The sequence below is a fragment of the Anguilla rostrata genome, chromosome 2, assembly GCF_018555375.3.
Source record: "Anguilla rostrata isolate EN2019 chromosome 2, ASM1855537v3, whole genome shotgun sequence".
NCBI lineage: Eukaryota > Metazoa > Chordata > Actinopteri > Anguilliformes > Anguillidae > Anguilla > Anguilla rostrata.
The window spans coordinates 21,574,764-21,588,505 of NC_057934.1; the positions used below are offsets into that span (position 1 = coordinate 21,574,764).

The 13,742-nt window shown below is 51.6% G+C and overlaps 1 protein-coding gene across 4 annotated transcripts in view; it reads left to right on the plus strand.

The window, feature by feature from the left end:
- vti1a (vesicle transport through interaction with t-SNAREs 1A) overlaps positions 1 to 13,407 on the plus strand; it is a 189,911-nt gene extending 176,504 nt beyond the window's left edge. For all 4 annotated transcript variants that reach the window (XM_064321173.1, XM_064321171.1, XM_064321172.1 and 1 more), the window contains one exon: positions 11,372 to 13,407. Coding sequence is in view for 2 of the 4 variants with exons in the window: in XM_064321171.1 (XP_064177241.1) it covers positions 11,372 to 11,465 (94 nt within the window). In the remaining 2 variants the exon portion in view is untranslated. The remainder of the gene's footprint in view (positions 1 to 11,371) is intronic.
- Positions 13,408 to 13,742: the final 335 nt, after the last annotated feature.

Below are 13,742 nucleotides of genomic sequence, written 5' to 3' on the forward strand. Positions count from 1 at the left end.
GAGAGGTAGAGATTGAGGGACAGCATGAGGGAGCGAGGGGGGGAAAAGGGGAGGGGAGCTCCAGAACTGGCAGGCTGCCAGCGAAGGGAGTGATCTGTGTGTATACAAAAATAAGAGAAATATGAAGAAGCCACCCATACATCACACAGAGCAGGAGACTGCAGCTGCGCTGATGTGCTTCAGGCTAAAGTTCTGAAAAAAAAAGCCTGAAAGTGCTGCAAACAAGGTGTTTCTCTCTCTCTCTCTCTCTCTCTCTCTCTCTCACACACACACACACACACACACACTCTTTCTCTCACTTGCTCTTTCTCTCACACACACACACTCTCTCTCTTGCTTGCTCTCTCTCTCTCTCTCTCTCTCTCTCTCTCTCACACACACCACACACACACACACTCTTTCTCTCACTTGCTCTTTCTCTCACACACACACACCCTCTCTCTTGCTTGCTCTCTCTCTCTCTCTCATCCCTCTCTCTCCCCTCTCTTGCTTGCTCTCTCTCCCCCTTGCTTGCTCTCTCTCTCTCACTCTCACTCGCCCTCGCCCTCTCTCTCCCTCTCGCTCGCTCTCCCCTCCAACACCTTTTCCACAGGAAGGTCCCAGTCCCAGCTCGGCCTGCTAGTCGGATTGTTAGCTGCCAGATAAAAAATGCATGAACTTGTAGAGCTCGGAGCTGCTCTGCTGCCCGCCTCGCGCGTCTGCGCCAGGGCGAGGGCGCGTCTGCGCGAGGGCGCGGGAGCGGCTCTCTGACACGCGCGGGGAGCCGGCGCGCCGCGCGTCCCGGCCGCTCCCTCCGTCTTGACGCCGCGAACGCGCCTTCGCGTCGCGCGCGTGCGAGCGCCTGCGTGTTTGTTCGCACGCTCGCCAGCGCTCGGGCGCGCGGGGCCCTCCCGTCTCGGGCGAGCGCGGCGGCCTCCGGGCTCCTCCGTGAGCCCCCGGAGCGCCGTCAGCGGTCTGTCTGCGGAAGAGAGCCGAAGCGCTGTTAGCGCACGCGGGCCTGGCCAGGACATTACATTACATTACAGGCATTTAGCAGACGCTTTATCAAGCGACTACCAACTACATAGCATTTACATTGTATCCATTATACAGCGGATATACTGAAGCACGCAGGTAAGTACTGCTCAGGTACAACGGCAGTGTCTACCGGGAATCGAACGCGACCTTCGGTTACAGCCAGCCTTCCACTGTGCTACACTCCGTCCTAGGACACGCTTTGCCCCGCCGCTCTGCTCTTTCACCTCAGGTTACCTGACACCACGGCCCCCCCGAGCTGCCGGCACGCCGAACGACGGCGAACGTCGATTTACGCGTTCTGAATAATAACCCGGAAAGGCAGGGGAGGAAGGAGGAGTCCGAGCCGCTAGCGCCGGGCTGGCAGGGCGGTAATCTGCGCCCGTCGGGGCGCGTTCATTCTGCTGCGAACACGCGTGCTTTCAGTCAGAGAAAAACTCAGGTTTCCTCACGAACGGTGGGGGTGGTGTGCTTCAACTTGGCCAAAGTCCTGTTTCTTTTTGCGATTCAATAAATCTGTTCAGGTTAGAGGTATCATCTCCATGTCTATTTGAAACCCAGTAACCTCGGTGGACCGTTTTGTTCCAGTGTTGTTGTGTTTTTTTTTATGTTTAATGAATTTTGGAAGTGTCTGTATCTGTTTCTGATACAGCAGGGATGCTGTCTGGCTTCAGATGGAAGTAAATTTGAGGGAGCTGTACATGATGACATTCACTTCACAGTTAAGAGGCTCAGGTTTTTTGTGATTGAAATGCACAGGCCAGCGCTCTGGTACCTGTATGAGGGGGTTTCAGTTGGTTTGGCAGTGTATTGGGGTGTGTTGGTATAGCGGTGTTTGTGTTTATAATCCTGGGGTGTGTTGGTATAAGCGGTGTTGTTTTTTTATAATCCTGGGGTGTGTTGGTATGGCAGTGTTTGTGTTTATAATCCTGGGGTGTGTTGGTATAGCAGTGAGGTTGTTAATAATCCTGGGGTGTGTTGGTATAGCAGTGAGGTTGTTAATAATCCTGGGGTGTGTTGGTATAGCAGTGAGGTTGTTAATAATCCTGGGGTGTGTTGGTATGGCAGTGTTTGTGTTTATAATCCTGGGGTGTGTTGGTATAGCAGTGAGGTTGTTAATAATCCTGGGGTGTGTTGGTATGGCAGTGTTTGTGTTTATAATCCTGGGGTGTGTTGGTATAGCAGTGAGGTTGTTAATAATCCTGGGGTGTGTTGGTATAGCAGTGAGGTTGTTAATAATCCTGGGGTGTGTTGGTATGGGGGTGTAGTGGTTTGGAACACTGGGGAGTGTTGGTATGGCAGTGTGGTCATTTGGAGCAGTAGGGTCCATTGCTCTCTTATGGCGGTGTGGTCTGGTTTGTAATGCTGGGGTGTGTTGGTATGGCAGTATTATGGGATATGTTGGTATGGCAGTGTGGTCATTTGGAGCAGTAGGGTCCATTGCTCTCTTATGGTGTGTGGTGGTTTTAATGCTGGGGTGTGTTGGTATGGCAGTGAGGGTTGTTAATACTGGAGTGTGGTATTTAGCAGTGAGGTTGTTTATCCTGGGGTGTGTTGTATGGGGGTGTAGTGGTTTGGAACACTGGGATGTGTTGGTATGGCAGTGTGGTCATTTGGAGCAGTAGGGTCCATTGCTCTCTTATGGTGGTGCGGTGGTTTGTAATGCTGGGGTGTGTTGGTATGGCAGTATTATGGGATGTGTTGGTATGGCAGTGTGGTCATTTGGAGCAGTAGGGTCCATTGCTCTCTTATGGTGGTGTGGTGGTTTGTAATGCTGGGGTGTGTTGGTATGGCAGTATTATGGGATGTGTTGGTATGGCAGTGTGGTCATTTGGAGCAGTAGGGTCCATTGCTCTCTTATGGTGGTGTGGTGGTTTGTAATGCTGGGGTGTGTTGGTATGGCAGTATTATGGGATATGTTGGCATGGCAGTGTGGTCATTTGGAGCAGTAGGGTCCATTGCTCTCTTATGGTGATGTGGTCTGGTTTTTAATGCTGGGGTGTGTTGGTATGGCAGTATTATGGGATATGTTGGCATGGCAGTATTATGGGATATGTTGGTATGGCAGCGTGGTCATTTGGAGCAGTAGGGTCCATTGCTCTCTTATGGCGGTGTGTGGTCTGGGTTTTAATGCTGGGGTGCGTCGCTTGGTGGCGGCTATGGGTGTGCGTTGCAGTCATTCGGGCGTGGAAACGGCAGGTGTGCGTCATTGACCACCCCCCCAGGTCCTCGCTCGTTCATTTCCTCTGGCGTTGAAGTGCTCCGGGTGCGATCACCTGGTGCGCAACGCGCAGTACGCGCCTCCGAACGCTCGTCCGGCAGCGTCTCCCGCACTCTCTCATTTATGAGCAACACGCCACTGCGAGCCTGGAACCTAACATCTCTCTCCTCTCTCTCTCTCTCCCTCTCTCTCTTCACCGCCCTCCTGCTCTCTGGACCTAATCTCTCTCTCTCTCTCTCTCTCTCTCTCTCTCTCTCTCTCTCTCCATCTCTCTCTCTCTCTCTCTCTCTCCTCTCTCTCTCTCTCTCTCTCTCTCTCTCCCTCTCTCTCTCTCTCTCTCTCTTCTATCTTCTCTCTCTCTTTTCTACAAGGCTACTGGCAACTCAAAGGCAAGTTTGAAAACCGGGGGAAAATCCCAAAGCCGGGCGTTTAGAACGCTCCACGCCCCCAGCCTGAACTGCATTCACGGAGTTGGGGGGGGGGGGGATGGGGGGGTCCACCTTTTTTTAAATTTTTTATCTGGGATTGAGAACTCAGTGGGTTTAGCCTGCTGGCTCAGTGTAATTGATGGTGTTTGATTTGACTCGTGTTTTGTTCCGTTTTGAAACCCGTAGATGGAACGCGGCAGCGGCGCGCCTCCCTGTTTTGTCATCCTCCGCGTCGCCGTCGCCGCGGAAGGAGGGCGGGGAAAACGGGCGGCCTGACGAGCGCGTGCGCATAGGAAATGGGGGGGGGGAATAAAAAAAATGGATTCTGGACAGCGTTAGGATTACGAGCGGGAAGGAGCGGTCCGCCCTCGCTATCGCAGACTGACCCCCCCGTACCCCCGCACCACCCCACACCACCCCACCCCACCCCGACTTTGAGTTGAAGGGGGCTGCAGGTTGTCAGGCGGTGGGTTTGTGAATACATTGATCACCCTGCTCTGTACCCGTGAGCGCTGTTCCCATGGTCTTTAAATAACCTCAGCGGCTCAGACAGCAGCGCATTGATATTCCTTTTACTGGCCTTGTGGAGAAACAAAAAAAAAAAGATACATTTCGGTCCAACATTTGATTTTCTAAAGCGGTCCTGTTGTGATTTCTGTACGCGTGTGTACGGAAAGCGTGTTGCGTATTTGTGGGTGCGTATTTGTCTCTTTCTTGTAGTTTCTGTGATTGACTGTGTGTGTGTGTGTGTGTAGGTTTTTGTGCGTGTTTGTGTACTCTGATTGATGCTGTGTGTGTTTGTATTTGCATGTGTGTCTATGTGTATATGTGTTTGTGTACTCTGACTGATGCTGTGTGTGTGTTTGTGCTGTGTGTATGTGTGTGTGTCCATGTTTGGAGGTGTGTGTGTGTGTATGTGTGTGTGTGTCCACATGTTTGGAGGTGTGTGTGTGTTTGTGCTGTGTGTGTGTGTGTGTGTGTGTATGTCCACATGTTTGGAGGTGTGTATGCGTGTGTGTGTGTGTGTGTGTGTGTGTCCACATGTTTGGAGGTGTGTGTGTGTGTGTCCACATGTTTGGAGGTGTGTGTGTGTGTGTGTGTGTCCACATGTTGGGGTGTGTGTGGTGTTGTGTGTGTGTGTCAATGTTTGGAGGTGTGTGTGTGTGTGTGTGTCCACATGTTTGGAGGGGTTTGGTGTGTGTGGTCAATGTGGAGTGTGTGTGTGTGTGTGTGTGTGTCCACATGTTTGGAGTGTGTGTGTGTGTGTGTGTGTCCACATGTTTGGAGGTGTGTGTGTGTGTGTGTGTGTGTGTGTCCACATGTTTGGAGTGTGTGTGTGTGTGTGTGTGTGTGTGTGTGTCCACATGTTTGGAGGTGTGTGTGTGTGTGTGTGTGTGTGTGTCCACATGTTGGAGTGTGTGTGTGTGTGTGCACATGTTTGGGGTGTGTGTGTGTGATGTGTGTGTGTGTCCACATGTTTGGAGGTGTGTGGTGTGTGTGTGTGTGTGTGTGTGTGTGTGTGTGTGTGTCCACAGTTGCGGTGTTGTGGGTTCAGTTTGGAGGTTGGTGGGTGTGTGGTGTGTGTGTGTGTGTGTGTGTGTGTGTTGTGTGTGGTGTGTGTGTGTGTGTGTCCACGTTTGGAGGTGTGTGTGTGTGTGTGTGTGTGTGTGTGTGTCCACGTGAGGGTGTGTTGTGTGATGTGTGTGTGTGTCATGTTGGGTGTGTGTGTGTGTGTGTGTGTGTGTGTGTGTCCACATGTTTGGCGGTGTGTGTGTGTGTGTGTGTCCACGTTTGGAGGTGTGTGTGTGTGTGTGTGTGTGTGTGTGTGTGTGTGTGTGTGTGTGTGTGTGTACTCTGAGCCCTGAAGATGAAGGGTTGGGCTTTGAGTTTTGCACGTTGTGGAGGTGTATCCCTGCTCTCATTAGAGCGCGTAATAAGGGGTGCTGGAAAACTGCTGGAAAAAAAAAGAAAGATTTTAAATTTTAATAACACTGGTATGATTTTGTAAATCTTTCCTGACAGAAAAGTCCTCATTATTTTTATCTGTCTCTGAGGAATTTCTTTTCCACCACCTCCCCTGTTAAACGGACTTTTTTGGATTTCTGTTTTTTTTTCCCCCGTTCCTTTCTTTTATCAGTCGTCTTCTGGGTTCATCGCCTGCTTCTCCTCCAGCCGGGGCTTGTTTCATGTGCCGGGGCCTTGTTTCCGCGTCGCGCTGGTTTCCGGCAGCTTCTAATGGCGTGGGAGATTTTCTCAATTAGCTCCGCATCACAGGAAGTTCCTGCGCGAGGGGTTTTCGGGTCCCGCCTCGCTTTTCCGTCGCGGCGGTCCGCTCGCCCGGGGTCGGGCTGCTCACCCGGGGTCGGGCTGCTCACCCGGGGTCGGTCCGCTCGCCCGGGGTGGCGGCGCCGCGGCGGGCCGCTCGGCGGGAGCGCTCGGCGTCATCGTATCCGCCTCCGGGAGGGGCGCGGTCCTTATTCTGAAAAACGAGCCCGAACGCAGCGATCGGAGGGTCTGGGCCGTCGGGCGCGGCGATTGGAGGGTCTCGGGCGTCGGGCGCGGCGGCTCTGTCCTGGGATCAGACCGGCCAATCCCCCAGCGTCTCGGTGGGAAGCGCTGATGTCGCCGCGAGAGCTGGTGCTCCTAAAATGGCGCGCAGGGAGATCTGCGCTGGGTTCCTGGAGTGCTCCTCTCATTGTGGACTGCGCTCGTGTGCGCAGGGAGATCTGCGCTGGGTTCCAGGAGTGCTCCTCTCATTGTGGACTGCGCTCGTGTGCGCAGGGAGATCGGCGCTGGGTTTCTGGAGTGCTCCTCTCATTGTGGACTGCGCTCGTGTGCGCTGGGAGATCTGCGCTGGGTTCCTGGAGTGCTCCTCTCATTGTGGACTGCGCTCGTGTGCGCAGGGAGATCTGCGCAGGGAGAGCTGCGCTGGGTTCCTGGAGTGCTCCTCTCATTGTGGACTGCGCTCCTGCGCGCAGGGAGATCGGCGCTGGGTTTCTGGAGTGCTCCTCTCATTGTGGACTGCGCTCCTGCGCGCAGGGAGATCTGCGCTGGGTTCCTGGAGTGCTCCTCTCATTGTGGACTGCGCTCGTGTGCGCAGGGAGATCGGCGCTGGGTTTCTGGAGTGCTCCTCTCATTGTGGACTGCGCTCGTGTGCGCTGGGAGATCTGCGCTGGGTTCCTGGAGTGCTCCTCTCATTGTGGCCTGCGCTCGTGTGCGCAGGGAGATCGGCGCTGGGTTCCTGGAGTGCTCCTCTCATTGTGGACTGCGCTCGTGTGCGCAGGGAGATCTGCGCTGGGTTCCTGGAGTGCTCCTCTCATTGTGGACTGCGCTCGTGTGCGCAGGGAGATCTGCGCTGGGTTTCTGGAGTGCTCCTCTCATTGTGGACTGCGCTCGTGCGCGCAGGGAGATCTGCGCAGGGAGATCTGCGCAGGGAGATCTGCGCTGGGTTTCTGGAGTGCTCCTCTCATTGTGGACTGCGCTCGTGCGCGCAGGGAGATCTGCGCAGGGAGATCTGCGCAGGGAGATCTGCGCTGGGTTCCTGGAGTGCTCCTCTCATTGTGGACTGCGCTCGTGTGCGCAGGGTCTGTTTGCGTATATGTACGTGTTCCTTCTCTCCTGGGAAGAGTGCAAACTTTTCTTTGTAGCGCTCTTTCGCTTTTAACGCGGCGTCTGGGCCCGGCGCGGCTCTTTGTCCCCATACAGAGCCCGGCGCACCAAGGCTCTCACCACACAAGCGCTTCTCAGACATTTCTGTTTGTGCGTTTATTTTTTATTTTATTTTACATTTTTTCCTTCTGCTAATCTTGTACCTCTTCTTTATTGATTCTGAACTGGCTCTGAAATAGGAGTCCCTCAGTTTCCTCCTCTCTTTTTTTTTTTTGTAAGTTTAAGTGCGCTGACAGCGGACAGGAAGTGACAGCGTATAAATAATGAAGCATCGCCAGGCCCCCGACAACCACAGAGAGAGAGCCGCCATTAATAATGACCGCCTGATTATCCCGGCTCTCTCTTTAATAAACATGACGGGAGGGCGGGAAGCTCGGCCAATGAGGGCCGCGCGGCTGACGCGGCTCCGCCGCGGCCGTCTGAAACGGGCGGGGGGCGGGGGGGCGGGTAAGGAATGAGGGGGCTATCGGGGCCGGGGGGTTAATTCCTCCGGCTGTCAGAGGCCAGGGCTTACACTCTTAAAGTGTCACAGATACCATTTTTTAAATAGATTTAAACATTGCTCCGGTGAATATCACTCCATTTTAATCCCTTTTGGATTAGCATTAGGGCTGCCTTGGGGCTTTCTCCTCCCACCTACCAAATGAATGTCAGAGCAGCTGTACCAAAGGCATATTAATCTACATTACTGTAGGCAGGCAGAGTCACGGACAGCCCTGTCTGAATACATGCATTCGCTTACGCTCCTGACCCACGCTTCCTCCGCCATTTGCATCAGAAAGACTTTGGTGTTAAATTCATTTGTTCCATGTATGCTTTCTTAATTGTGTTTTTACTGCAGCTGCATCTGCTGTTGTTATTGTTTGTAGCATTATTATTGTTATTATTCCTGTTATTTTTTATTTATTATTATTATTGTTATTATTATTATTATTATTATTATTTGTAGTAGTAGTAGTAGTAGTAGCAGTAGTAGTATTGTTGTTGTTGCTGTTTTGGTTAGTAGTAGTAGTTGTTGTTAATGGTTATAGTTGTATTTTTTGTATGCAGGGGGACTGTGTGTGTGTGTGTGTGTGTGTGTGTGTTCGTTCATTGAATCGGTGGGCGATAAAGTGGCAGGTCAGAACAAAGAGGCCGAAGCGATCCACATCAAACGGCGCGGCCTCTGGGTCCGTCTGGCGGGGCGACCGTTAAGCACGTAAACAGGAGCGGCGTTCGTGTCCTCTTCATCAGGATCGCCCCATCTTTCGAGGGACCAAAGCTGTTCCTCAGCGCAGAATTCTGCTTTGCGTCGTGACTTATTCTTCACCTAAGGTGCAGGCTGCCGTTTGACAGAAAGCTACGTGCAGTTTTTGTTTTGGTTGGACGCTTCCCCGAAGAATGAGCGATGAGTGATGTAGTCTGTAAGCCGAGCAGCGCGACGCTCTCCTGCGCACTTGCGTTCCTGGTGGTGCCTAATGCGGGCAGCGGAGCTCGTACGGTCCCCCAACCTGTTTCAGTCGATCCAGTCAGTAGTCTCAGTCAAGCGTGTCCAATCGGGCCTCACAGTGGTACAACCCTGCCGGTTGGTACTGTCAATTCTTATCTCCAAATGGTGCTTCTCTGTTGCATTCCACGTTGCACAGCCCTGCCAGACTTTCCGATGGTGCTCTCTAACGAAGCCGTCCAGTGCTACTTCCTAAGGGGACCACCCAAGAAGGCTCACCGGTTGTTCCGCGCCAATTGAAATTTTCAATGTTATAGCCCAATGATACTGCCCAACAAACCTGTCAAATGGTATACCTCAGTGGCACTGCCTAACAAGTCTATCCAATGATACAGTCCAAAGGTACTCCCCAGCAAGACAGTCCAATGATATAGCCCAATGATACTGCCCAACAAACCTGTCCAATGGTATACCTCAGTGGCACTGCCTAACAAGTCTATCCAATGATACAGTCCAAAGGTACTCCCCAGCAAGACAGTCCAATGATGTAGCCCAATGATACTGCCCAACAAACCTGTCCAATGGTATACCTCAGTGGTACTGCCTAACAAGTCTATCCAATGATACAATCCAAAGGTACTCCCCAGCAAGACTGTCCAGTGATACAGCCCAAAAGTACTGCCTAACAAGACTGTCCAGTGATACAGCCCAAAAGTACTGCCTAACAAGACTGTCCAATGATACAGCCGAAAAGTACTGCCCAAAGAGACTTTGCAATTATGCTGTTCAAGAAAACTGTCCAATAATACATTCAAATTATACTGCTCAAAAAACTGTCCAATAATACAGCTCAATGGTTCCACCCAAAAAAAACTTTCTAATGATACAGTCAAATGGTACCGCCCAACAGAACTGTCCAACAGTTATGTCCAAAGACACCACCCAGTGTCACTGTATCCCCCCTTTGGGCATTTGTTTGTGGTGGAAACGCTGCTCTTTCTGAGTGCTGTGTGAAGAATGTAGGCCTCAGTTCCTGAATTTTCCTACATCTCATGCAACAGCTGTGACTTCAGCTCATAATGAAACTGACAACAGACACAGTGTGCAATAAGCAATGTAAGTTCCTCCTTGCATAGATGTCTTATTCTAAGTTGGGGAAAATGCATAGCAGTTAGTCTGAATCCAACAAAAGGTGCCTTTCCTCCTTCTGCGAACGCAAAGACGTAAATCACCCTCGTATCCCAATTGCCATTCCCCCCAACAACCTCTCCAGCCCTCCCCTCCCCTCCCCTCCCTCCCTCCCTCCCTGGCCTGGGTACCAGCATGACCCCCAGCACTGATCCGTCTTGGCATCTCTGCTGGGCATTTGCGGGTAAATAATCGTTCTGAATTATGCATGATAATTAAAGAGCCAAGGGGCTAAACATGTGCACATTAATTCCCTCCGTCCCAACACCGCTGCAAATTACCCCAGCACCGCAGCCCCTGTTTAGAGAAGCCCCACAGAAACTTCAGCTCGAAAGTGCTGCTCCTTCTCCCATGCCCCCGCCCCCGGCCCCACCCTTGCTACCATACCCACCCCTGCCACCAAATTGAGCTCCAGATTTTCTTCCCTTCTTGTTTTTTATTATTATTGTTATTATTAGTAATAGTAGTAGTATTATCACTGTTATTATCATCGTTCCTGCTTTCTTCGGTGACTTTTAAAAGAGTAAAGCGGATGCTGTTTAGATGGCGGTAAGCGAGCGTGGGTGGGTGTGCGCGTGCGTGAACGTGGCGGGCAGCGGGGGTTGGCGGCGCGGGACACAGGGCGCGGGGCTGGGACACGGGGTAGGGTCCAGTGTGCAAGTGATGAATGGCCATCACTGAGCCCATTCATCTCCTGCTTACAACACTGGACACTGGCCCCATTTTTCCAAGGCATGTCAGCAAATGTGATAATTTTGTCATTTGTCAGAGGAGACAGAGGGGGGGGAGGGGGGCGTCGCTAGAGAGTTATGGCCAGATTTTTTACTTTTTCTTCTTGTTTTTCATCCTATCTGCAATTTTTTTCCCCCTAACTTCTTTTTTATTTATTTACTTATTTTCAAAGATCTCTTTGTTGCTGTAGTTTATTAAGGTGACTGCGGGAACATTTAGAACAGTTTCGGGGGAAAGAAAAGCAGAGCTTCCGCGGTTTGTTTATGGAGAATTCCGCCAGTAATTTACTGACCTTATTACCGCTAGTAGCTGCGTGAGCCGCTTTTTCCAGATTACAATAAAAAAAGTTTTAAAATCAACGTTTAGCATTCGCGTCTGTGCTTGTGCGCACTCACAATTGTGTGTGTGTTTGTGTGTGTGTATGTGTGCGATATAGAGAAAGTTTGTGTGCATGTGTTAAAATGAATGGAAGTACCTGTGTGTTATATGCTTTACTTTGATTTTGATTGGTATATGACTCTTATTGCAAACATATGTCACATACGACATTGAAACGACTGTGTAGACGTTGATATGTGTTGTTTGAGCTGTGACTTAGCATTTCTCTCTCTCTCTCTCTCTCTCTCTCTCTCTCTGCCTCTCTCTCTCTCTTTCACACTGTCTCTCTCTCTCTCTCTCTCTGTCCCCCTGTAGGATCATCCAGAACCGCGTCCTCATCTTCGTCCTGGGAGCCATCATCCTCCTCACCATCATCCTGGCTATTTATTTCAACCTGAGAGGACGCTGAAGGATCCCTCCAACACAACCCCCCCCCCGCCCCCCCGCCTCCTTCACACACACACACCACTTCTCCCCCCCCCTGCCCCTCTGCCGCCCCCCCCCCCCCCCCCCATACCCGCGTGATTAATAGTGACAGAAGAGTTTGGTCTGGAGTAATTAGGACAAATTGGACACATGAATCATCTTTCATGCCGTGACAAAGGCGGTCTCCGCTGGACCCCCGCGCTCGGATTTCGGACGCTCCCGCGCTCTCTGTCAGTCCCGCTGTCATCATTGTCACTCCGGCCTCTTTGCATGGGACCTCCGTTCCCCGTAGAAACGCGTCTGATCGGTGCGTTTGACCTGGTGGGAGTGGCCGGTGGAGAGGCCGTGCAGGTAGCTCCCACTACGTTTTGCATGTATCGATAGAGACAAGTCTTAGTCTCTTGGGGTAGCCTTTCTGTGATTGGAGCTGCTTTTGAAAAGATAGACAGTTGGACTTGTCTGGAATGCATTTAAGGGATATTTCAGACAATGTTGACCATCAGGGATGTGGGCAACCTAGACATTAAGACTTGCATTGACTAGCAGTTAACAAATAAACACACCAAATGCACTGAGGTACCATGGTCAGATGTAAAGTAGTATCAGCGATGGCCACAGCTCATCACAGTTCTACAGGCACAATGGGGCTCTGGTCAGTATCCTAAAGAGAGGTTTTCAATACATTTATTTCCTCGTCACAAAATATGTATTTTATGAAACAATACGTAGTGCTTTATATTTCCTAATCGCGTCTGTTTGAAAATGTAAGCTAACATGATCAGTCTCGGTTTTCCTAATAACGCACAATATCTGTAGCGGAGCAAGCAAAACTTTGTTTTGGAAGAAACGTTTTTTTTTTATTTCGCGGATGGTCAATAGAAGTACAGCAGCGAGATGAGCGCAGAGAACGAGGCGAGCGCGCGTGTGTGCGGTGGTCCGGCTGAACGCAGAGTGCGTTCAGGAAGAGTTCAGCCCCCCATCGCAGTGGGACCAGCTCACGGTGAGACGCCCCTGGGTTCATTAGGGGCCTTTAAAAGGTGTTTTATTGTCCTTGTAAAAGGGAAAGTGGCGGCCCCGTGGCGCTGTCCTTTAGCGCGCGTGTGATATATCTCCCCCCGTAAAGGCGCTGCCCCCTGCTTTCCGAGGAGTCGTGCGAGATCGCGTCCCGCCCTCACAGAAATCCGAAATACGGGTGACCTCAACGCGGGTCACGTGAGCTGATTTACACCTCTTCCCAAGATCATCGTGTGCGGTAGTTATAGTATCAAATTATGTCGTCTTAAAATTTGAAACGAACGGGAAAAAAAAGTCGCAATTCGTCGTGAACGTTCGCGCGGCGACATCGTCCATCGCTAGGATTCTGTCTGCGTCTTGGCTCGTCTGCGTTCGGTTCGCGCACTTTTTTGTTTCACGCTCGCGACGTTGCGGGCGCCGCCGGGGCGGTGGGCGGTGGGGGACGGTCGCGGGACGCGTCGGCGGCGGCGAGGGCCATTTGGTATTCCGTTTCAGGGCCGGCAGATCGTCTTATTTTGGAAGCGACGCGGTGGGGGGCGTCCTCTGCCGCGGACGCGCGGCTCCCGGCTTCAAAGCCTCAAATTAATGGCCAACAAAATTGCGCGGCTCTGTCCGTCCCATGTGGGGCTAACCCGTCGAGAGTTATCATTAAGCCCAGGAATAATAAAACAAGAAGGAGGAGGAAAAATCCTGCCAGTCTGACAAACCTCATCAGATAATGACCATTGCGAGCAGCAGAGAGTGTTTGTATTTATGTGTGTGTGAGTGTGTGTGTGTGAGTGTGGACCTGTGTCTTTGGGTGTGTGTGTGTGTGTGTGTGTGTGTGTGTGTGTGTGCGCACATGCGCATGTGCGAATGTGTGAGCGCTCTTGCCTGTGCGTGTGCTTGTATGTGTGAGCACCCTTGCCTGTCTGTGTGTGCGCATGTGTGTGTGCGCGCATGTGCATGTGTGAGCACCCTCGCCTGTGTGCGTGTGTGTGTGTGTGTGTGCGCGCGCGCGTGCTGTACTTCTTTCTCCTGTCAGATGGTTTCGGTTTTTCAGACCCAAGGAAAGCGGCGTGGCTGCTGCTGTATTTGAAGTTGTAATGGTGTCAAAAAGTCACGGCTGACTGACAGCCGTCATTCCCAGAGGAGCTCATTAAATCATAAAAACTTGACAAGGAAATAATTGAGCATCGCCGACAACTTGGCGCCCGTTTAGATGTTTTTATTTTCTTTCATTATTAGCGCCGGCTATTATGTTCAT